The following is a 25,319-nucleotide window of genomic DNA, read 5'->3' on the forward strand; positions in this document are numbered from 1 at the left end:
ATGTTCACATAAATCGACCCAGTTAGAAAAAGTCCTTCCCTGAGGCATCTCGGAAGAATCAGATATGAGATGTGTGGGAAAGCGGCATTCTGATAAATTCTTCCTCTATGTGATTTATAGCTAGTATTCTGTTGAGTTTCAGTATTCCTGAAGTTCTGTGTGCTGAGGATTTGGGTCCAAAAGGTCTATCAGATTTTTGTTGAATCACCACTTGCCAAACAATACGGCTGCTTTGTGGAGCCTATAATAGCTTTATAAATGTCAGTCTGAGAGAAAGGGAGGAGCAGGGAAGAGAGCTGTACTGTACTCGAAAGGGCTGCCTGATAACTCCCGTGAACCTTTAAGGACCCCCTGGGAACTCCCGCTGTCAGTGACTTCCAACCCGCTGTCTGAACTTCAGACAGTCTGACTGATTCGTCATGTTACAAGGCCCTCTTCAGTGCCTCACATAGTTTCACTAGGACAGACGCCGGAGTTTTGTTTTAATGACTGGGAGAGCCTCTAACGGAAAGTTACCCAAATAAGACCGACGTGTACAGTACAGTTCTCATGGCCTGTCATTTTGCTCCATAGATGTAGAATTTGGATCTGCTTCTCAGGAACAGACAACAGATACTCTTGCTGTCTGGGGAAAGTGGAGTATTTTCATCCTAGTTCATAGGGTTGTCCCATTCTCAAATCAAATCAACCATCACTGAAAAGGCATTAGCCCCTAAAGAATTCCTCAAGGCCTAACAGAAATCAGACACTATACTTACCAAAGGGAAGTCTGAAGTCTCAGTTCATGATTTTAGGAACAGTTAAAAGGTAAAATATGACAAAACAATGTATTTAACCTTTGTTCTTAACTGACTTGCCTAGTTAAACATTCTTATTTACAATGATGGTCTAGGAACAGTGGGTTAACTGCCTTGTTTGGGGGCAGAACGACAGATTTTTACCTTATCAGCTCAGGATTCGATCTAGCAACCTTTAGTTTTACTGGCCCAACGCTCTAACCACTATGCTACCTGCCGCCCCAGGTAGCCTAGGCCGTCATTGTTAATAAGAATTTGTTTTTAATTGCCTTGCTTAGTAAATAAAGGTGGTAGTAGTAGTATAAAAGACTACAATCTGAACTGTAGACCTTTGCCAACATTGCCCTGGTCTCATCCCAGGCGGTCTCTGGTAATATCCTGAGAAAGACTCATGTGTTGCTAAAGCAGAAATAACGTGTCTGTAAGAGCTGGGTCATGTTTGGGGAAATGGAAAGGTCGTTTGGGATGTTATACCCTGTGCTGTAAATTTAATCAGTCAGCTTTGCGTCTTGTCTCTGTCATGGCAGTTTTACGGTGTAGAAACACGTATTCCTTCCCCGAAAGAAGAAATGAGGTTATAACACTGGCCTGTCAGTCATTCTCTCCTCCAAGAAATGGAATTCTGAAAAACATTTGAACTGTTCTGTTTTCTTTCTGTCTCAATGCTTGCAGCGGATTTTGGCGTGTCAGCAAAAAATACCAAAACTCTGCAAAGAAGGGACTCTTTTATAGGAACACCATACTGGTGAGTACATGCACATGAAAACAAAGGGGAATGACAATGGGTGTCAACACTGCCAGTGATTGCGTCCAAAATGGCACCTTTTATTGGGCTCTGGTCAAACTGTAACGCACTATGCAGGGAATAGGGTGCCATTTGGGACGCACATGTCTTTAATGGGATTATGGTTGTACTGCATGACTGGATGTCAAAAATCTTCTTGCTACTACCCATGGTACCTATTGAACCAGTTCTATGTTCTGCTCGATATCATAATGCATAATGGCATTCCTTACAGTAGTGCCCACTGCTCAGTCAGTGTGGTTTGATCATAGCCTTACAAGGCCCTTGGAAAAGCTCTTATGTCTTAGTTTGATTCTGGACCTTGTGCTTTAGCTGGGCCTGGCTGGTCTGCCAATAAGCATGGTTCGGTTGAAGTTAACTATTGACCAGAGCAGGTTATCCTATTAGGATAGGTTCTCACCCTGCCCAGGTGTTGCACAATGTTCGATAGCATCATAAATGAGATACAGATGGGATTTCATTATGTGTATTCTGCTGTGAATTTGAAGCTTATTTAAAAAAATAATATTATTTAACCTTTATTTAACTAGGCAAGTCAGTTAAGAACAAATTCTTATTTACAATGACGGCCTACCAAAAGGCCACCTGTGGGGACGGGCTGGGATTAAAAATAAAATATAGATATAGGACAAAACACACATCACGACAAGAGGGACAACGCAACACTACATAAAGAGATACCTAAGACGACAACATAGGAAGGCAGCAACACATGACAACACAACATGGTAGCAGCACAAAACATGGTACAAACATTATTGGGCACAGACAACAGCACAAAGGGCAAGAAGGTAGCGACAACAATATATCACACAAAGCAGCCACAACTGTCAGTAAAAGTGTCCATGATTGAGTCTTTGAATGAAGGGATTGAGATAAAACTGTCCAGTTTGAGTGTTTGTTGCAGCTCATTCCAGTCGCTAGCTGCAGCAAACGGAAAAGACGAGCGACCCAGGGATGTGTGTGCTTTGGGGACCTTTAACAGAATGTGACTGGCAGAACGGGTGTTGTATGTGGACTACCTCAGAGGTAGTAATCACACCTGTGCGGAGAGGGGCATTCTTCTTACCAAACCTCATGACCTTAGTTTTGGAGGTGTTCAGAACAAGTTTAAGGGTAGAGAAAGCTTATTGGACATTTAGAAAGCTTTGTTGTAGAGCATTTAACACAAAATCTGGGGAGGGGCTAGCTGAGTATAACACTGACATCTGCATATAAATGGATGAGAGCACTTCCTACTGCCTGAGCTATGTTGTTGATGTAAATTGTGAAGAGTGTGGGGCCTAGGATTGAGCCTTGGGGTACTCCCTTGGTGACAGGCAGTGGCTGAGACAGCAGATTTTCTGACTTTAGGTAGTTAACAAACCAGGCCAAAGACCCCTCAGTCACCAATACTCCTTAGCCGGCCCAGAAGAATGGAATGGTCTACCGTATCAAAAGCTTTGGCCAAGTCAATAAAAATAGCAGCAAAACATTGTTTAGAATCAAGGGGAATGGTGACATCATTAAGGACCTTTAAGGTTGCAGTGACACATCCATAACCTGAGCGGAAACCAGATTGCCGTGAGAATACTATAGACATCAAGAAAACCAGTCAGTTGATTATTTTTCCAAATAGAAATAGGCCTATAACAGTTAACATGACCATTTCTTTAAGATTATGGAACGTGTCACTTTTGATCATAAGAAAACACTGCATACCGCTCTATCTTTAGAGCTCAGATAAAGTACGTTATTATGCCTACTATCCACTTGTTCAGTAAACATAGCTCAATCGAAAGTGTGTTGACATGAAAATATTGGCCGTGTGCTTGGAATGTGAACTATTTACAACTGTGTACAAGTATTTACAACTTTTGCAATAAGCCAACAGCAGTAAACGTGAGGGACGTTTCAGATGAATCATATGAAACCTAAACATTAACTTCACACTTTTTTAAAAAAATTATTTTTATTTTTTGTCCTAAAAAAACACCAGAGGAAATTTGTCCACCATATTAGAGGTCCTCTATTGTACTATGTTGTATTCTAGGATGGCTCCTGAGGTGGTGATGTGTGAGACCATGAAGGACGCTCCGTATGACTACAAGGCTGACATCTGGTCCCTGGGCATCACCCTGATCGAGCTGGCCCAGATCGAGCCCCCGCATCATGAACTCAACCCCATGAGGGTCCTGCTGAAGATAGCCAAGTCTGAGCCACCTACCCTGGAGCAACCCAGCAAGTGGTGAGAGGAGAGGGGCCAGAGAGGAGAGGAGGGGCCAGAGAGGTCTACAGGTCTACATCTGTCCTTTAAACTAAGCCGCCACAAGCCGGTGAACACAGCAATATGAGTGTGTAAAGCTGTGGCTTTTCTAATCAGTTTTTATGAGGCGGTGTGTTCCATTGCTCAGCAGATGCGAGAGCTCGGGCTTATTCCCCCACTCCCCCAGGTGCTGAGAGCTCTCTCCAGATGAGAAGAGCATTGCTAGTGAAAGCTTTATTTGTCGAAAGAAATATAGCCGTGATTAAAGTAATGATTACCCACCTTGCAGAGCTGTGCAGCCAACTGTGTACTGCATTCCTGAATCTGTTCCGTTCTAGCCTCAGACTGTGTCATTAAGTTATCTAGTGAAAATACCACCACCACCCCATCAGTCCTTCTCCCTTCTGTGTGTTTAAGGTCACGGGAGTTTAAGGATTTCCTGAAGAAGTCGTTGGATAAGAATCCAGAGAGTCGGCCAAATGCCGCACAGCTCTTGGAGGTAAGCTAGCCTCAGACACTCTATACTGTTGTATACCTCTCTCTGATGTATGAGGATGTTCCCCCTCTGTCTTTTTCTCATTCTTCACAGGTGCACCATCTTAACCTCCCATAACATCAGCTGTTTCAGACACGAGGAATGGTGACATGATACGATAGGCAAATGAGTAGTACCATACAGATGGCATTGGGTAGATGGAGAGGGCAAGCGAGAACGTGGAAAGAGACGAGGCGTCTATTAAAATGCAGGAGCCACAGCTTCCTGTCTGGGTTCCACAGCAGAGGGGAATGCTAGCAACTTGCATTCCTGTTTCCAACGAAAGCGCTTTGGGATTTCTCCTTATTCTCTCCACCCTTTGCCAATTACAGAGGCCCAAAGCCTGCTGGAAGTTGAGGGAGATGGGAGTGGTCGTGTTCAGTGCCGCACGGAAGGTTTTGATCGCTATCATACTTATGTTTCTAGCCCGGTTAGATGGCAATAAGGCCTATTGAACAGCATTCATCCGCACCATCTGTGACTCATGACATAGATCAGGGATCATCAACTAGATTCAGTTGCGGGACAAGTGGATGGTCAGGGGGCCAGAACATAATTACAAATAATTTGTCACCTGAAAATTGACCGCCAGAATAGATATATTTGACTAAAACATAATAATTTCAAACCTTCCTTACATTTACATTTATATACAATCACATATCTATCTAAAAACATTTTTGCTCAGCAAACTTGGGGGGCTAAATGAAGTCACCCGCGGGCCGCCAGTTGGGGAACCCTGACATACATTGTGACAGGGGGAGGAGGCCTTGGGTTTACTTCGTGTTGTGGATCACTAATTAATAGAGAGACTGGAAATCTAATTAGAGAGCAGTTTAATTACATCCATTATTCCAGTGAAAACTTGGACGGTGTCCATGTGCTATATATTATGTCAGGGGACAAACATAAGTCTAGTCAATGTGACTGTAGCTCTCCCCTCTCCCCCTCTCTGTTATGGCATGTTATCACATCACTAAGCTAAGAACCCTGGGACTGAACTCCTCTCTCTGCAACTGGATCCTGGACTTCATTACGGGTCGGTGAGTGGTGAGTGTAGGCAACAACCCATCTGCCACGCTGACCCTCAACATGGGGGCCCCTCAGGGGTCCGTGCATAGTCCCCTCCTGTACTCCCTGTTCACCCACGACTGCGTGGCCGTGCACGACTCCAACATCATTCAATTTGCTGATGACACGATGGTGGCAGGCCGGATCACCGATGATGATGAGACAGCCTATTGTTTGTTATCAAGAAAACGTCACAATAGCGTTCGACTTGTCTGCTTTGACTTGTCTGCTCCCAAAAATCTTTTCAACATACATCTGTAAAATGATAGTCTGGAAACTAAAGCTTTGGCTGTCTTCCTCTCAGGCTTCCATGTCTTCTCCCTGGACCTCCTCAATGTCCACCTCTTGAACATCAGACTCTGAGGCATCATCTTCACTGTCACTTTACAACCTTTTTGAGGATGGCTCGTTGTCAGGCTCAAAAAGACTCAAATTTGCCTGGGTGGCCACCAATTTTTCAACCCTTGTATTGGTCAGCCTGTTGCGTGCTTTGGTGTGTGTGTTCCCAAACAAGGACCAGTTGCGCTCTGAGCAGCTGATGTTGGTGGGATTTGGAGGATGATGTAGGCAACAGGGGAAAGAGCCTCAGATCCACAAAGTCTCTTCCACCAGGTGGCTGATGAAATATGTTGGCACGACTGCCATATTGCATCTCCATCCCAAAGCCCTTGCTTGGATGTGTACTTCGCCAGACTGCCAAGAACCTTGTCCTCATCCAGGCCAAGGTGGCGAGACACGGTAGTGATGACACCATAGGCGTTGTTGATCTCTGCACCAGACAGGATGCTCTTGCCAGCATACTTGGGGTCCAACATGTACGCTGCGGTGTGTAAGGGCTTCAGGCATAAGTCATCACGCTTTTTGATGTATTTCAGAACTGCAGTTTCCTCTGCTTGGAGCAACAGTGAAGTGGGCAGGGCAGTACAGATTTCTTCTCTTACATCTGCAAGCAGAGTCTGAACATCAGACAGGATGTCTCCCTCAATCCGTGCAATAGCTACTGCTATAGGTTTCAGGAGTTTCAGGCTGCTTACCACTCTCTCCCAAAATACATCATCCATGATGATCCTCTTGATGGGGCTGTCCATATCAGCAGACTGATATGGCCAGTTCTTGGAGAGACTCTTTCCCCTCCAGGAGACTGTCAAACATCATGACAACACCACCCCAACGGGTGTTGCTGGGCAGCTTTAATGTGGTGCTCTTATTCTTCTCACTTTGCTTGGTGAGGTAGATTGCTGCTATAGCTTGATGACCCTTCACGTACCTAACCATTTCCTTGGCTCTCTTGTAGAGTGTATCCATTGTTTCCAGTGCCATTATGTTCTTGAGGAGCAGATTCAATGCATTATCAGCACAGCCAATGGGTGTGATGTGAGGGTAGGACTCCTCCACTTTAGACCAAGTAGCCTTCATGTTCGCAGCATTGTCTGTCACCAGTGCAAATACCTTCTGTGGTCCAAGGTCATTAATGACAGCCTTCAGCTCATCTGCAATGTAGAGACCGGTGTGTCTGTTGTCCCTTGTCTGTGCTCTTGTAGAATACTGGTTGAGGGGTGGAGATGATGTAGTTAATTATTCCTTGCCCACGAACATTCAACCACTTATCAGAGATGATTGCAATAGTCTGCTTTCTCTATGATTTGCATGACCTTCACTTGAACTCTGCATCTAGCAAATGAGTAGATAAAGCATGTCTGGTTGGAGGAGTGCATGTTGGGCGAAAAACATTCAGAAATCTCTTCCAATACACATTGCCTGTGAGCATAAGATGAACCAGTTGCATACACAGCTCGAGCAAGACATTCATCAGCATTTCTCTGACTACGTTCCTTCATTGTAAAAAAAAAACTTCTGATTCCAGGAGGACCATGAGCTGTTGCTATCGATAAGGTGTCTGCTTCATCATTTTCATCTCGAATACAAGTAGAGGGACTTCTGTCAGAGGTTGTGAGCGCTTAGGGAACTTTATGCACTTGGCCAGATGATTCTGCATCTTTGTTGCATTCTTCACATGATTTGGTACAGTATTTCCAAATGTACACAGCTTTTCCTTCTACATGTCTCCACATATCAGATAGTGCCCGTGGCATTTTCCTGTAAAGATTAGAAAAAAAGGAGGTAAAAAACCCCAAATACAATTCCCTGTATAGATAAATAGTTGAGCCGTTAGATTAAACAACTCCTTTGTGAGATAAGATACATGTTTTAAAATGAAACAGGGGAATTAACACTAGCAGAAATTGTTAACAAGTTAGAAATGATTTAAACACTGTAGGCTACTATTTACTAGTTAACAAAAAATCATGTGTGCCATATAAAATATATTCACCCCAGCCAGTATTGTAATCAAAACTTACCAGAAAGCATGTAGTGTGGGCTCAATAGCATCTCATTAGTGTGCAAGATCTTGAGATTCAGCTGTACATGTGATGGAAGAGTGCACTGTGCATGCAGAGGGTTGGAATTCCATTGAATTGGGGATAGTTTAACCAAAATATGCCACAAGACCTATAATTGCCTTGTGTATCCCACAAAAGAGGTTCACTGTTATAAGTTATTTTTTTAATGAATTTAAGCAAAATTCCCCAAATTCCCAGGCTTACCTTCCCATGGAAAATGTTCTGAAAATATCCGGAAATTTCCTGTAAATTTTCCAACCCTTGGCATCCCTAGTCAGAACTGCACATTTGTAATTATTTCACATTTAGCTCCATCAGAGTTATAGGGCAATCAGTAAACCTCAATTTATCATGTATTTTCAGATATGTGAGGGTAGCTAACTAGTGAATGCAAACAACGTGTCATTTAGCTTGCTTCATCAGGGATTAGGCTTTTGGAAAGGGCTCGACATCTTCTGGTAAAGTTGTCACTCGGACCTCTGTCATCACTATTAATGATGGCAAGCAAATCAAATAACATTTGGATATAGTCATCTAGTTTATCCCTTGTTAACATCTACGGGATCGATGTCCCCTTCACGAGACGGTTGAGCTAACGTGCACTAATGTGATTAGCATGACGTTATAAGTAACAAGACAATTTCCCTGGACATAGACATATCGGATATTGGCAGAAAGCTTAAATTCTTGTTCATCGAACTGCACTGTCCAATTTACAGTAGCTATTACAGTGAAATAATACCATGCTATTGTTTGAGGAGAGTGCACAGTTGTGTACTTGAAAATGTATCAAAAAACAATTAGGCACATTTGGGCAGACTTTATACAACATTTTGAACAGTAATTCAATGCATCATTGGATCGGTCTACTAGCTAGCTAGTACATTTTTTTTATAACATTTCTTTATTTTAATTGAATTTTTATTTAACTACGCAAGTCAGTTAAGAACATATTCTTATTTACAATGACGGCCTACCCCGGCCAAACACTAACCCAGACTATGCTGGGCCAATTGTGCGCCACCCTATGGCACTCCCAATCACGGCCGGTTGTGATACAGCCTTGTGTCGAACCAGGGTCTGTAGTGACGCCTCTAGCACTGAGATGCAGTGCCTTAGACCGCTGTTGTCAATCAATCAATCAATGTAGCTTATGTCTGGCAGCAGCAATCATGATTAAATACTATTTAACAATGTTGTAAAGGGGATGATGTTAGCTAACTTCACTAGTTAGGCCTACGTTGGTTGGAGAAAATGGTACATTAGGTGTACTTAGAGTGAGGGAAAAAAGTATTTGATCCCCTGCTGATTTTGTACATTTTCCCACTGACAAAGAAATGATCAGTCTATAATTTTAATGGTAAGTTTATTTGAACAGTGAGAGACAGAATAACAACAAAAGAATCCAGAAAAACGCATGTCAAAAATGTTATAAATTGATTTGCATTTTAATGAGGGAAATAAGTATTTGACACCCTCTGAATCAGAAAGATTTCTGGCTCCCAGGTGTCTTTTATACAGGTAACGAGCTGGGATTAGGAGCACACTCTTAAAGGGAGTGCTCCTAATCTCAGCTTGTTACCTGTTTAAAAGACACCTGTCCACAGAAGCAATCAATCAATCAGATTCCAAACTCTCCACCATGGCCAAGACCAAAGAGCTCTCCAAGGATGTCAGGGACAAGATTGTAGACCTACACAAGGCTGGAATGGGCTACAAGACCATCGCCAAGCAGCTTGGTGAGAAGGTGACAACAGTTGGTGCGATTATTCGCAAATGGAAGAAACACAAAAGAACTGTCAATCTCACTCGGCCTGGGGCTCCATGCAAGATCTCACCTCGTGGAGTTGCAATGATCATGAGAACGGTGAGGAATCAGCCCAGAACTACACGGGAGGATCTTGTCAATGATCTCAAGGTAGCTGGGACCATAGTCACCAAGAAAACAATTGGTAACACACTACGCCGTGAAGGACTGAAATCCTGCAGCGCTCGCAAGGTCCCTCTGCTCAAGAAAGCACATATACATGCCCGTCTGAAGTTTGCCAATGAACATCTGAATGATTCAGAGGACAACTGGGTGAAAGTGTTGTGGTCAGATGAGACCAAAATGGAGCTCTTTGGCATCAACTCAACTCGCCGTGTTTGGAGGAGGAGGAATGCTGCCTATGACCCCAAGGACACCATCCCCACCGTCAAACATGGAGGTGGAAACATTATGCTTTGGGGGTGTTTTTCTGCTAAGGGGACAGGACAACTTCACCGCATCAAAGGGACGATGGACGGGGCCATGTACCGTCAAATCTTGGGTGAGAACCTCCTTCCCTCAGCCAGGGCATTGAAAATGGGTCGTGGATGGGTATTCCAGCATGACAATGACCCAAAACACACGGCCAAGGCAACAAAGGAGTGGCTCAAGAAGAAGCACATTAAGGTCCTGGAGTGGCCTAGCCAGTCTCCAGACCTTAATCCCATAGAAAATCTGTGGAGGGAGCTGAAGGTTCGAGTTGCCAAACGTCAGCCTCGAACGTTAATGACTTGGAGAAGATCTGCAAAGAGGAGTGGGACAAAATCCCTCCTGAGATGTGTGCAAACCTGGTGGCCAACTACAAGAAACGTCTGACCTCTGATTGCCAACAAGGGTTTTGCCACCAAGTACTAAGTCATGTTTTGCAGAGGGCTCAAACACTTATTTCCCTCATTTAAAATGCAAATCAATTTATACAATTTTTGACATGCGTTTTTCTGGATTTCTTTTGTTATTCTGTCTTTCAAATAAACCTACCATTAACATTATAGACTGATAATTTCTTTGTCAGTGGGCAAATGTACAAAATCAGCAGGGGATCAAATACTTTTTTCCCTCACTGTACCAATATGTTTAGCCAACTGTACAAAGTTTCTACCGGTAGCTTGCAAAGTAAACATTATCCGCTATATATGTAGGGTCTTAAGTTGATCACCCTTTTGTTGCTGAGGGTTTTCCTGTACTTAAGGAAATGCAAACTTTTAGTGTATTCAAGTTTTAAAAAGGCTTCTAAAGTTTGTCATTTCCACTTTAAAATGTCACAAAATGTCAACCTCTACAAACAAATCCATGAATTATAATCCACACAACAATTCACATTTCCTGTTGCTGAAGGATTATTTTCCTGCTGTAGCAAACTGGCTCAAACAGTAACGTTACCCTTCTGCTGCTTAATATCCCCATGAAGGATGGGGAAATTTACATGAACCACTCATACTTACTGGTCAGGTATAGTTCACTTATTGTATATCACTCAAATATCCAATTAATTTTGGCTACTGTCACGCATCTGAAATTACATGATCAATTGATGTTTACTGATCATTAAAATCATGCATTTTACTTGCTGTAGGCATAGAACGCTGATGGAGCTGTTGTTTTGCATGGAATAATTAAAAATGTGTATAACAATCCCTTGAAAACAATAAACAGTTGTAAGTGGCAAATCGAACGCTCTGGACCAAAAAGATTTGGCACGGGACCTCAGATCCTCAAAATATTATACAGCTGCACCATTGAGATTATATTGACTGGCTGCCTCACAGTTTGGTATGGCAACAGCTTGGCATCCGACAGTAAGAAGCCACAGAAGGTTGTGCGTACGGCCCAGTACATCACTTGGGCAGAGGTCCTTGCCATCCAGGACCTCCTATACCAGGCAGTGTCAGAGGAAGGCCCTAAAATTTCTCAGACTCCAGCCACCCAAGTCATAAACTGTTCTCTCTGCTACTGCACAGCAAGCGGTACCGGAGAGCCAAGTCTGGGACCAAAAGGCTCCTGAACAGCTTCTACCCCCAAGCCATAAGACTGCTGAACAGTTAATCACATGGCTACGCTGACTATTTACATTGACCCTCTTTTTTTTTTTTTTTTTTTTGCACTGACTCTCGTACTGGCTCTATGCACACTTACTGGACTTGACCCACACACTCACACATACTACACTGACACCCCAACACACGAACACACACACTACAGACACACACTCACACATGCTTTTACCCCAACATACATCAAATCAAATGTTATTGGTCACATACACATGGTTAGCAGTTGTTAATACGGGTGTAGTGAAATGTTGTGCTTCTAGTTCTGAGTGTGCAGTACATATTACCTCAATTACCTTGTCCCCTGCACATTGACTCTGAACTGGTACTCCTTTTATATAGTCTCTTTGTTTTATTCTTACTATTTATTTGAATTTTATTTACTTTTCTTACTTTTGAACTGCATTGTTGGGAAAGGGCTCGTAAGTATTTTTGTCACGTACACCGAATGGTGCACGTGACAAATAACGATTTGATGTCCATGGCCGCCTCATCCCATATGAGGAATGTTGTATACATGTTGTCTCCATAACCACATGATGAAGTATCTTAACTCCCCACGGCCGTGATGGTGGATCTGGTGGGGACCATCTGGGCCTAACCACAGATCTAGGATCAGATTGCCCAAATCCTAACTGGACCAGCAGTTGGGAGTAACTTCAGCCATTCTGTGCCTCTACCTCTGGGCCATTTGGTTGACAATGAAGCATTTGACACACCGTGGCCCATCAGCAGTCCAGGCCAGGCCTGGGTGAGGGAGGCTACAGCGGTGAGGCACTCCCCTGTAGCCGTTTGCGTTCTTCACCCAATGAACGTTGGCTTAGTGTAGCGCTGGTTGTCTGGGCTCAGATGTCATAGTAAACATGTTGAAGCCAGAGGGGCAGAGTCTACCATAGTAGGAGTGTTGATCTAGGACCAGCTTTGCCTTTTAGATCATAATGAATAAGATTACATGGACCGGGGGGGCTGATCCTAGATCAGCACTCCGACACCGAGGTGCTGGGTCTCAGAGGGGCTGCGGTGTAAAAGGACACACTGTCAGAAAAGGACACACTGTTCAGCTCAGCAGAAACCAAGCTTGTGGTTTTTGTAATAGTTATATGGAGGTAGCTTGTACCGTGTACCCAGGAAGTGATGATGTGTTTTAGAATGTCTTATCATTGCTCTTGGATTTCCAGTGAGCGAAGTCCATAAGTCTTAGTGACGCGTTTTAAAATGCTTCTCACTGTTTTACTTGATACCCTAGACACTACTGTGCGGTGTTCAAGTACAGCACTTTGCCTGGCGTTCTCCTGTCGCCTGTGTGATAGCTGGCACTCTGTTCTCCCCTGACTCATTGCTGACTTGATACATTTTCTGTCATTGGAGAAGTTAAAAGCTGTTGCTAATGCTACCACACAGATTCAGGCAGCCCAGAGTGTCCCTTTGCGCCTCAGCCAGTCTCCTCTCACATGCCTACCTGCTTGCCTGCACCAGCTGGGCCAATTAAATTATCCGTGGTGCAAATCACCTGAATAATGGATGACTTTCTCTTTTATCTTCTCTGCACTTACCTTTTCACAGCCTTGTTTGTGGCTGTCAAATGATCCCCTCTTAAGCCGGCTTATATTCATTCACTCTAATTAAATTATTCTTCTCATTTTAGCTCTATCTAATCTAGGAACTTGGTATCATAAGCACATGTGGATTTGGGGTAATAAACTCTTCATTGTTTCATCAGGGTGAGCTCATACCCTGGTCTGTGGTATTCTTGCCATGGGTCGATGCAGGTGGTACATTAAGTTTCTCCTTTCAGTGAAAGTTCCTCTTTTGCTTTCTATGCCCCCGGTCACTGTTCTATGTTCTTGGGTTGTAACATGGTTGTCCTGACTCCCTCTCATGCCTCTGCCCCCCCCCCCCTCTCCCCCAGCACCCCTTTGTCTGCTCGGTGAAGACCAACAGACCCCTACAAGAGCTGGTTGCTGAGGCGAAGGCTGAAGTCATGGAGGAAATTGAGGACAATAGAGAGGAAGGAGAGGAGGATGACACTGCTGAGTTCACAGTCCCAGTGGTAAGACTTTTACTGCTAACTCTGTCTTTATCCTCTCCCTCGTGTGTGTATGTATATGTGTGTATATACACACACACACACACACACACACACACACACAATCTCAAATAACATTTTTATTGGTCACATACACATTGTTGCAAAATGCTTGTTTCATACTAGCCTTATACAATAGATCTCAAAGTAGTTTGGATTATTCAACCAAGAATGAGTCTCATTACCAATCATAATGGGAGGGAAATCAAAGGAGGACGTTTGTAGCAATGTCATTTTAATGTCTACGTACAATAACAGCTGTATAGAATTACAGTACATCAACTGTTGACAGTTTCTATGTATGCTGACTTTCCTTCAGAATGTTTCTGCTAGCACACCCTAAACCCCACAATCTGCAGCTTCCTGTGCACCAGTGTGTGTGTGTGTGTGGTCGACCCTCTAACTGGGGAGTGTATTGACTGAGCAGGGGAGGTGGTCAGGACAGCGCTCACTGAAGTGTGGGGGTGTGTCTGTGGTGTTAGGAGTGCAAACACTGAGATGGGGTCGAGGACACACGCACACACTGAGATGATAGAATACAAACGCACACAAATTCAAGCACATTCTGCACACACTGATAGTTGCACACTCCCGAGGTGACTTCGACCCCCAGCTGCCATTATGTCCATGATGAGGACTCTTTGTATGGTCATTCTACTATTCAAACACTAAAAGGCAATTTCTTGCACAAAGATTGCGCCTCATCCAGGATGTAAAAACAAGCTCAATGGAGAATCTGCATAGAAAAAGTTTTTTTTCAGGATGAGGGTTAAATCTGTTTCATGGAACAGCCCCTAAAACATCTACTTTTCAAATCCTATCAGATCTACTAATCAAACACTTCCAGTTAAGTTTTTCTGTGTACTTGCCATGAGATCGAGTAATAGATTTGTGGTTTATGCATGTATAGGGGGACTGGATTAGAAAGTGAGAGAAAATCAGAGGACACTAACTCACTGGAGCCAAACAAAGGAACAGAAACCGGAACACATGCTTTCACACACCCACTTACCCACTGCTAAAAATACATGCTATTTGTCCTGCACAACGGCACAAATATCGCCTTAGCTTCTCCTCTTGACAACTTCCTTATTCAAAGTTTGAAATAAAATCTGTGGAACAGGGGTCATCTTTAAGTTAACATACCTTATTTTTCTAATAAAACTGTACTAAAAGGAAGTTAAAGACATTAGACTGGTAGGATTATTTCTAGGTGATAATGAGTCATTCATATATATATTATGTGATATGGACCTGAGGTCATTTCAGGTCGGTCATTTTGGGTTGACCCTAGCAGTTGTCTTCATTATTGTTTTGGCTACTCTTAGCTGTCTGTCTTGTCCTCTAGCCTTATAACTGCTGCTGACACAGTCTGAAATCAGCACACACTCCAAACTGCTTTCACCTCACAAACAGAAACTCCCGCCCCAGAGGGAAACTCGAGGCCTGAGAGTGCATCTTTCAGGAAACCTTAGACCTCCTTTGCGCACGCACACACGCAGGAACCCACAGCATGTGCATTGGTGTAATGTAGAGGTTGTGAACATCCCTTTCAGGGCCTGGGGCCTCATTTATCAAAGGTACGTGCGTGCGAAAAAAGACTCTAAACCTTGCGTGCGCTAGTTTTCCTGCAAAGGTTGGTATTTATACATTTTGAACTTGATGGGAAAGTGTGTATTGCCACACAAATCCCAGACCGTGTGTATGCGCAACTTCTAGTGGTTGATCAACTTTATTGCATGCAAATATTGTTGTTGTTGGGAGAAATGGAGGTGTTTGACGCACAGGAATTATAATAATGGTAGGCTAATAACATTAAAACGTGTAGGACTAATGATAAAATATATGCATTTCTGTTGGTAAAAAGATCCCATACCCAGTTTACATAGCAGAATGTCGCATAATATATTTATTTTAATTTTATTATATATAGGCCATAATCATATAGCAGGATGTTTCTCTCCTTTTCTGACATGACTGGTATATTCCCGCTACACAACCAATATTAGGATACCATTTATCCATCGCTCATTCAATAGCTAACCATGCTACCATTTATCCATCGCTCATTCAATAGCTAACCATGCTACCATTTATCCATCGCTCATTCAATAGCTAACCATGCTACCATTTATCCATCGCTCATTCAATAGCTAACCATGCTACCATTTATCCATCGCTCATTCAATAGCTAACCATGCTACCATTTATCCATCGCTCATTCAATAGCTAACCATGCTACCATTTATCCATCGCTCATTCAATAGCTAACTATGCTACCATTTATCCATCGCTCATTCAATAGCTAACCATGCTACCATTTATCCATCGCTCATTCAATAACTAACCATGCTACCATTTATCCTTCGCTCATTCAATAACTAACCATGCTACCATTTATCCATCGCTCATTCAATAGCTAACCATGCTACCATTTATCCATCGCTCATTCAATAGCTAACCATGCTACCATTTATCCATCGCTCATTCAATAGCTAACCATGCTACCATTTATCCATCGCTCATTCAATAGCTAACCATGCTACCATTTATCCATCGCTCATTCAATAGCTAACCATGCTACCATTTATCCTTCGCTCATTCAATAGCTAACCATGCTACCATTTATCCATCGCTCATTCAATAGCTAACCATGCTACCATTTATCCATCGCTCATTCAATAGCTAACCATGCTACCATTTATCCATCGCTCATTCAATAGCTAACCATGCTACCATTTATCCTTCGCTCATTCAATAGCTAACCATGCTACCATTTATCCTTCGCTCATTCAATAGCTAACCATGCTACCATTTATCCATCGCTCATTCAATAGCTAACCATGCTCGAAAGTAAATAGACTGGTAACCTATGACAGTATGGGTAGGCTACATTATTGTTTTGCGACATGAGCGTGGCATAATAACCCATTTAATCTTAGAGCCTATACCAAGGCAGGAGATGATTGCGATTTATCAAACTATTTGTTGCACACGCAAATCCTAGAATCTCCACGTATGCCAGAATTTAGTAAGAAATGCACAGTTGATAAATGACCCCCCCCCCCCAGAGCTCCCAGCTAGTTCTTTCTGGTATTAATATCTGTAGATGATTTCTCCAGTTGTGTTTAGAGGAGCCAATTGAAAGGCTGGCTGCAGTCGTAAATATGGCGGATGACGTATGCTTAACGCTCCAAGACAGCTCATACTTATCTCAGGTTCTCAGAGCAGAGGGACTTGATGTAGGTCGGAGTTTAAACAGGAATAACTGCATTCCACGATACAGTACCACTAAAGGTCAAAACCAGCTTTCTGCTGCAATATGAAGCCAAGAGACTAAGACTATTAGGCGTTAAGGCTACATCCATTTTAATTTGACTCATATTAAAGTGATTACTTTCAACATTGGCACTGAAGGTGCTTCTGGCTGCTGATAGCCTCAAATAACAATGGATTTCTTCTCCTTTCTTCTCTTCTCTCCAGTCTCTAGACAAGGACCCGTCTCAGACTAGTCTAGAAGGGGACCAACCCACAGACACACCCTCCAAAACCCCTGTGGTGGACGAGGCCAAACCCCCCCTAAGACCGCCCCACAAGGTCGATGACCAGCTGATGGACCGACAACTCCCCGATGATGGCATCAGCATCGTGGACTCGGACAAGCCCGAGAGCGAGACCTCCGGCAAGACGGCCTCTGACTCGGGCATCGAGGATGGGAAGAGCACCCCCACTTCGGACGAGGGCAAGCCCGTGGACACCCCCGAGACCGAGAATCCTCTCCTGCTGGCACCGCCCAAGGTGGTAGAGGTACCAGAGATACCCCAAAGCCAGGAGGGGGGCAGCAGCAGCACCCTTACCCCAGACCCCACACCTCTGATCGGGATGAATGGCAGCATGAGGAGTGGGCCTCCGGAAAGGGCCTCTATAGGGGCTAACATGGACAACCTGATGCCCCACCACAATGCCAATGGCAGAATTTCCAAGAGGTACTCTGACGCGGGAAGCATGTCTGCCTCTGAGAGCATGGACATCAGCCTCAACCTGTCAGGAGACATGTCAGTCAACAAGGACGACGGGACCCTCTCCTCCAGGGTGGTGAGTAATCCCATGTTTAATGTCACATTCCACTGAAGATTTACCCCACTCTTTTACCAAAAAGTCTATGACTTTTTAACTTTTGTATGATTATTTCCACGGCTAGGCTCCAGTGGCTTACTGAGCTATGGCCTTGGCGTACGTGCTCTGACTTGGGGCGAGACCGCTGGGACTTCCCTGGGCGGCACTTTACATAACAATGGCTACCTGTGGACATGGTTAACACATTCCACGGTTAACACCTGAGTATGCAGAGGCTGTTGAGTTCTCATTAACATAATCACTGGAAACACTAGTGAGTAAGCTTCAGTTTTGTTATGTTACTTTATTCAAGATCTGGAGATAATTAGCCTTAGGGAAGCTTTAGTTATACTTTCACATGTTTGGCATTCTTCATCAAGATGAAACTGGTTAAACCTGAACTTCTAAAGAGAAAAAAAATGACTATTTCAAAGATGCTATGATGGAGTAGAGCAGGGATGGGCAACTGGCTGTCTCCTTTTGATGCCCCTCGGGTCAATTTTAGGAACTCAGTTGAGGTCTCAACTTACTTGTTGCGAGTCAGAATAGTAGAATTTTGAAATTTGGTTGTGCATCAACAGTTTTTCGCTTTTTATGTCAGTCCCTGATAGTCACATGCCAGTATTTTTTGGATTGCTAAGTTAGTTAAAGGCCAGCTATCTAAACTTGTTCTCATGGTCAACTTATCGGCCAGGGGGCCCATTTTGATTTAGTAAGTCAGTGTCACTCAGATATCATATTAAAAATTGGAAACATTTCTCTCCACTCTATGGCAAAATGTGTAGAATTGCAGGAAGTGAGTTGTGCTCATTTTGCTCTCTGCCCCATGTCCTTTTAAAGTCACCAGAAGTGACCTTACCACAGTCATTCTATAAAAAAAATCTCACCAGGGTGCCCTGACCATATTCAAATAGAAATGTGCGTTATAGATCTGTCATTCTCATTCAAAGGAAGTCAAAGAAATGATAGATCTGTTCTATGTGCACTATTTCTATGCTTCTCATTAAGTTTCGTTTTTGCATCTTTTACTTTCGGTTTTGTACACCAGCTTCAAACTGCTGAAAATAATATTTTTGGTTATGTAAAATATATTTCACAGCGGTTTACATGGTACAATGATTCTCTACACTATACTTGTTTTGTTACATAACCTGAAATTAAGCGAACTATTAGAATTTTAGCAACCAGAAAATGGAGTAGCGATTTCTGCATAGTGCAGCTTTAAAGCAGAAATCAGCATTTGAAACAATAATGAAGCGTCCTGCCTACGCTTTCTGGGTAAAAAGCTGAGGGATGGGGCTCACTGACAGAGCTATGGATGCAAGGACTGATCATCCATGATATCAACATTATAGTTTTAACCATGTTTTGAGGCTACAGTGTTTGTTTAAATGTACTTTCTTTAAACAAGCTTATATTTTTGGTTCTGATGGGGCATGACAGCTGAACTAAGCTCATGAAGCATTTCTAAGTTATATTCTTCAAGAATCAATGGGTACATATCATTCATTGATAAGTCCACAAATGGATGTAGCAACTGCAGATTGCCCCTTTTTTAAACTATCCATAACCTGAATTCATCCATTTTGGATCTTGTCAAGCAGTGGAACTCCACTGACTTCAAGCTGATATTTTTAAGTAAAAAAAAACAAAACAGCTGCATTTCTAGCAAAAAAGGCTCTGAGATTGAATCAAACTACTGTTCTCTGGGAAATGGACACATCCATCCTTTAATGCCAAGTCTGTTTGATCTAATGTGACTCCATTTTCCATTCATTATGACCAATGGCTTTATTCAGCATTCAGAATTGTGGATGTCGTTTCTATGCGGCCGTTGTTGCCGGGGGAGTTTCTGGTTGTTTATGGACTGGCCATCACTGGAGTTCTATTCATTGTTCACAGGGGAGTTTCTGGTTGTTTATGGACTGGCCATCACTGGAGTTCTATTCATTGTTCACAGGGGAGTTTCTGGTTGTTTATGGACTGGCCATCACTGGAGTTCTATTCATTGTTGGACTTGTGTTCCGTTTGTGATATGTCTTTTCTCCACACTGGGCTAAATTAATGGGATTTTTGTGTTATCCCCAGTAACAGTAAGTGTGAGGTTGTGTTCAGGAGAGATGGGCAGGTCAGGAGGACCAGGGGTTTATGAATGGAGATGTATGAGAGATCACAGGGAGGGAGGCTATAGCCAAAATGAGAGGCCCCAGCTGAGCTGCTGCTGCTGTACAGACCCCTGGGCCCTCTGAGAACACTGGATGTGTGCTCACTTGTTCACGTACATACGCACAGTATGTACACACACACACAGTGTCTCTGTCAAAGGTTTAGAATGGCTACAGCAGGACATGTTTACTTCTCTGGTGAGAGATGTAGAGAACAGAGTTTGTTCAGCTGGCCCTATACACTTTCATTTTTCATCAATAGGATGATTATTATTTCCACTAAGAATTTTGAAAGGTAGCCGTGTCACCCAGGGTCGTGCTACTCTTCCTGGGGAGAGTCAGGAGTAGGTCTGACCCAGTAAGAACCAGTGTGGAGCCTGTCTATCTTTGTACTGTATTGGGGGTTGACAGAGCTCTGTTGTCAGAGAGAATTTCACTTCCTGCTTGGCTCTCCCTCCCTGTGCAGCAGAGCAGTGTGATTATAGAGGAACATGCCCAGCAGGATCACATAGTCTTACACAAGTACTGCTCTTTCCTGTCAACTGGCAGGCAGGCTGTACAGTGTTCTCCATTCACCACCTTCTCCTTTAAAGACACTAGTGTGGTGTTCTCATGTTTCAAGGAAAGGAAACAAAACATGAAGCGGACTATATTTCCTGATTTAAAAATGGTCTTAACGGTGTAAACAACACTGCTGCAGTCAGTCACCCAATTGTGACACTAAACACACAAAGCCTCACTCTATATAGTAGCCTCTTTAATCACTCTCTACCTCTACCTCCATCTCTCCGTCTCTCTCATTTTCAAGGGGCTTTATTGCAAGTCTCTCTCATTTTCAAGGGGCTTTATTGCAAACAATAAAAAGTGAACAGTAAATATTACACTCGCACACATTTCAAATGTCTGTATACAGTGTTGTAACGATGTGCAAAAAGTTAAAGTACTCCCTCCCCCCAGGACTCTCGCTTCTCCAATAAGACATTGAAGCGCACCAGGAAGTTTGTCATCGACGGCGTGCAGGTCAGTGTGACCACATCCAAGATCATCAGTGACGATGAGAAGAAAGATGAAGAGATGAGGTTTCTCAGGCAAGTCTCACTGCTTCCTGGTAAACCCTTCTTGTTTTCTCCCTGAATCAAGGTCAGGAAAAAGGGCCGGGTCTACTCCGTCTCTCTGTATAAAACAGGATCTCTGGTACACTGAGTTGTTGAGAGCCTGGGCCGTGTTCGGATGTCCCTAAAGTAAACAGACTATTTTGGGCATCCTGGTCTGCTCTTTTCCCTTTGAGATCAGTGCACAAATACACAAGAGGAGCTTTGTGACAGCAACAAGTGGCTAGACGTCATCAGAAAAGAATTCAGCTGAAAAATTGCAAATGTCAATAGATGAGACAATGGCCACAGATCAGTGTGAGTCGTGTGAACAACATGGCATGGAACATTCTATATTCCTTAGTGATAGGGATTTATCACAATCCTTCCTTAACAGTGATAATATATTTAATTTACTAGTAAACACAATGTGTACCAGTCACTGTTTTTTTATGGGACAAATATTTCACTATTTCACATGACTATTATGACACCCTAAATCCCCCCAATCGACAACATAGTTAATCTGGAAATGAAGAGGTTCACAATCAGAGTTCACAGTGTCCAGAACAGTCATTGTGCCTGATTTGAAGACCTTGAGCCAGTAGCCTAGTGTTCTCACTGCTATCTAGTGGTGATAATGTGACACTACACCCTGTGTTGGTTCATCAGTTCAATCTATGGTTCAGACACTGTCACTCACACACTTAGATTCCTCTCATCTCTAAGCTCTCTGTTGTCATGGAGGGAGCAAGGCTATTGCCTGAACTCTCCTCTTATCTCATGGAGACAATATATTCTGTCTTCTAATATGAAAGAAGCTTTTGTGTCATGGTGCTTATAACTGATTCAGTCTACAATGTTGTGACCGACTGTTTATTTGATCTTTGATGCATTATTTGCCTCCAAGTCTTTTTAGGCAATGTCATATCTCCCAGTGTTTTTACTGTCAAAGTACGTGAAGGTCAAGACCTATGACAGTAAGAATATTTGAACTGTGTGTGTGTGTGCCCGCGCAGGCGTCAGGAGCTGCGGGACCTGCGTCTGCTGCAGAAGGAGGAGCACCGTGCTCAGGCCTTACTCAACACCAAGCTGGACGCTCAAAGAGAGCAAATGCAGCGACGCTTCGACCAGGAGATGAACGTAGGTCTACACATACCACACACACACACACACACACACACACACACACACACACACACACACACACACACACACACACACACACACACCCCTGATTTAGTGTTTGCACTGATAGAAGTCTCTGACACACACCATGGTCTTCCTTTACCTCCCACCACTAATGGAAGAAATCCCAGAATTCCTCCTTCCTCCATCCACACCAACACAATGATATTAGCTCTCTTACTCTGTTTATTTTGAGGGACTCCCTGAGTTCACACTAACACCCACACACTACTATCACATCAACCCGTCCCTGTCGTGCCAACGTCCCCCCCCCGCCTTGTCGTGCCAACGTCCCCCCCCGCCTTGTCGTGCCAACGTCCCCCCACTTCCCCGCCTGGTCGTGCCAACGTCCCGCCTGGTCGTGCCAACGTCCCGCCTGGTCGTGCCAACGTCCCGCCTGGTCGTGCCAACGTCCCGACCGGTCGTGCCAACGTCCCGACCGGTCGTGCCAACGTCCCGACCGGTCGTGCCAACGTCCCGACCGGTCGTGCCAACGTCCCGCCCGGTCGTGCCAACGTCCCGCCTGGTCGTGCCAACGTCCCCCCACTTCCCCGCCAGGTCGTGCCAATGTCCCGCCTTGTCGTGCCAACGTCCCGCCTTGTCGTGCCAACGTCCCCCCCTTCCCCGCCTTGTCGTGGCAACGTCGTCCCCCCCTTCCCCGCCTTGTCGTGGCAACGTCGTCCCCCCCTTCCCCGCCTGGTCGTGGCAACGTCCTGTCCCCGCCTGGTCGTGCCAACGTCCCGTCTTGTCGTGCCAACGTCCCCCCCTTCCCCGCCTTGTCGTGCCAACGTCCCCCCCTTCCCCGCCTGGTCGTGCCAACGTCCCCCCACTTCCCCGCCTGGTCGTGCCAACGTCCCCCCCTTCCCCACCTTGTCGTGCCAACGTCCCCCCCTTCCCCGCCTTGTCGTGCCAACGTCCCCCCCCTTCCCCGCCTTGTCGTGCCACCGTCCCCCCCCTTCCCCGCCTTGTCGTGCCAACGTCCCCCCCCTTCCCCGCCTTGTCGTGCCAACGTCCCCCCCTTCCCCGCCTTGTCGTGCCAACGTCCCCCCCCCCCCCCCGCCTTGTCGTGCCAACGTCCCCCCCCCCCCCCCCGCCTTGTCGTGGCAACGTCCCCCCCCTGCCGCGTCTCCTTCCCCGCCTGGTCGTGCCAACGTTCCCCCCCCCCCCTTCCCCGCCTGGTCGTGCCAACGTCCCCCCCCTTCCCCGCCTGGTCGTGCCAACGTCCCCCCCTTCCCCGCCTGGTCGTGCCAACGTCCCCCCCCTTCCCCGCCTGGTCGTGCCAACGTCCCCCCCCTTCCCCGCCTTCCTCGCCTTGTCGTGCCAACGTCCCCCTCTTCCCCCCCTTCCCCGCCTTGTCGTGCCAACGTCCCCCCCCTTCCCCGCCTTGTCGTGCCAACGTCCCCCCCCTTCCCCGCCTTGTCGTGCCAACGTCCCCCCCTTCCCCGCCTTGTCGTGCCAACATCCCCCCCCCCCCCCGCCTTGTCGTGCCAACGTCCCCCCCCCCCCCCGCCTTGTCGTGGCAACGTCCCCCCCCTGCCGCGTCTCCTTCCCCGCCTGGTCGTGCCAACGTTCCCCCCCCCCCTTCCCCGCCTGGTCGTGCCAACGTCCCCCCCCTTCCCCGCCTGGTCGTGCCAACGTCCCCCCCTTCCCCGCCTGGTCGTGCCAACGTCCCCCCCCTTCCCCGCCTGGTCGTGCCAACGTCCCCCCCCTTCCCCGCCTTCCTCGCCTTGTCGTGCCAACGTCCCCCTCTTCCCCCCCCTTCCCCGCCTTGTCGTGCCAACGTCCCCCCCCCCCCCCCCGCCTTGTCGTGGCAACGTCGTCGTCGTCCCGCCTTGTCGTGGCAACGTCGTCGTCGTCGTCCCGCCTTGTCGTGGCAACGTCGTCGTCGTCCCGCCTTGTCGTGCCAACGTCGTCGTCCCCCCGCCTTGTCGTGCCAACGTCGTCGTCCCCCCGCCTTGTCGTGCCAACGTCGTCGTCCCCCCGCCTTGTCGTGCCAACGTCACCCCCTTCCCCGCCTTGTCGTGGCAACGTCCCCCCCCCCCCGCCTTGTCGTGGCAACGTCCCCCCCCCCCCCCCGCCTTGTCGTGGCAACGTCCCCCCCCCCCCCGCCTTGTCGTGGCAACGTCGCCCCCCCCCCCCGCCTTGTCGTGGCAACGTCCCGCCCCCCCCCCGCCTTGTCGTGGCAACGTCCCCCCCGCCTTGTCGTGGCAACGTCGCCCCCCCCCCCGCCTTGTCGTGGCAACGTCCCCCCCCCCCCCGCCTTGTCGTGGCAACGTCCCCCCCCTGCCGCGTCGTGTCAATCTCCCGTTGGATAGCTGTCTAACGGAATCCTTTTTCTCCATCCCCCCTCGCCAAGAGAAATATAAGACGAAGAAAACCTTTGTCATGTCTGTCAATTAACAAATAAATAACACCCACGTAAGAATAATAATAAGAATACTTTTTTATTATTAAATGTGGGATATTATCTCTGATACCCTTTTTTCACATTTTACAAATTATATAAAAATAAAATGTACATTTTTCCACAGTAACCTCTCCGCTCTAACTCCTTCCAGCCCATCTGGATGACCAGGATCATGGCTACTTATGATATAAATATGGTGATGGGTTTATTTCATGGTGAACGTGTTCAATTACTTTCTCTGCTCCTCCCAGGTGAAGAAGAAGTACTATGACACGGAGCTGGAGACCCTGGAGAAGCACCAGAAGCAGACCATCGAGAAGATGGAGACGGACCACACCGTGAGGCTCAGGGACGAGACCAAACGCATCCGCTCCGAACAGGACCACGACTACACCAAGTTCCAGGAGCAGATGAAGCACAAGAAGAAGGAGGTGAGAGGAGGGAGCGAGAGAGAATATGTGTGTGTGTACACGTTTAACTATACTTAAACCAACTCAAATTCAGAAAAGTGAGGATCTCACTTGTAAAATGGCGCTGTCTGGCTTAGGGGTTGGAA

The 25,319-nt window shown here is 45.7% G+C and overlaps 1 protein-coding gene across 1 annotated transcript in view; it reads left to right on the top strand.

The window, feature by feature from the left end:
• stk10 (serine/threonine kinase 10) overlaps positions 1 to 25,319 on the top strand; it is a 56,231-nt gene that overhangs the window by 24,757 nt on the left and 6,155 nt on the right. The window contains exons 5-12 of the mRNA XM_014198029.3: positions 1,470 to 1,542; positions 3,635 to 3,829; positions 4,265 to 4,346; positions 13,620 to 13,760; positions 17,280 to 17,891; positions 21,035 to 21,165; positions 22,188 to 22,311; positions 25,015 to 25,194. Of these exons, the coding sequence (XP_014053504.1) occupies positions 1,470 to 1,542; positions 3,635 to 3,829; positions 4,265 to 4,346; positions 13,620 to 13,760; positions 17,280 to 17,891; positions 21,035 to 21,165; positions 22,188 to 22,311; positions 25,015 to 25,194 (1,538 nt within the window). The remainder of the gene's footprint in view (positions 1 to 1,469; positions 1,543 to 3,634; positions 3,830 to 4,264; positions 4,347 to 13,619; positions 13,761 to 17,279; positions 17,892 to 21,034; positions 21,166 to 22,187; positions 22,312 to 25,014; positions 25,195 to 25,319) is intronic.

The sequence above is a fragment of the Salmo salar genome, chromosome 04 (genome assembly GCF_965601325.2).
Source record: "Salmo salar chromosome 04, fSalSal1, whole genome shotgun sequence".
NCBI lineage: Eukaryota > Metazoa > Chordata > Actinopteri > Salmoniformes > Salmonidae > Salmo > Salmo salar.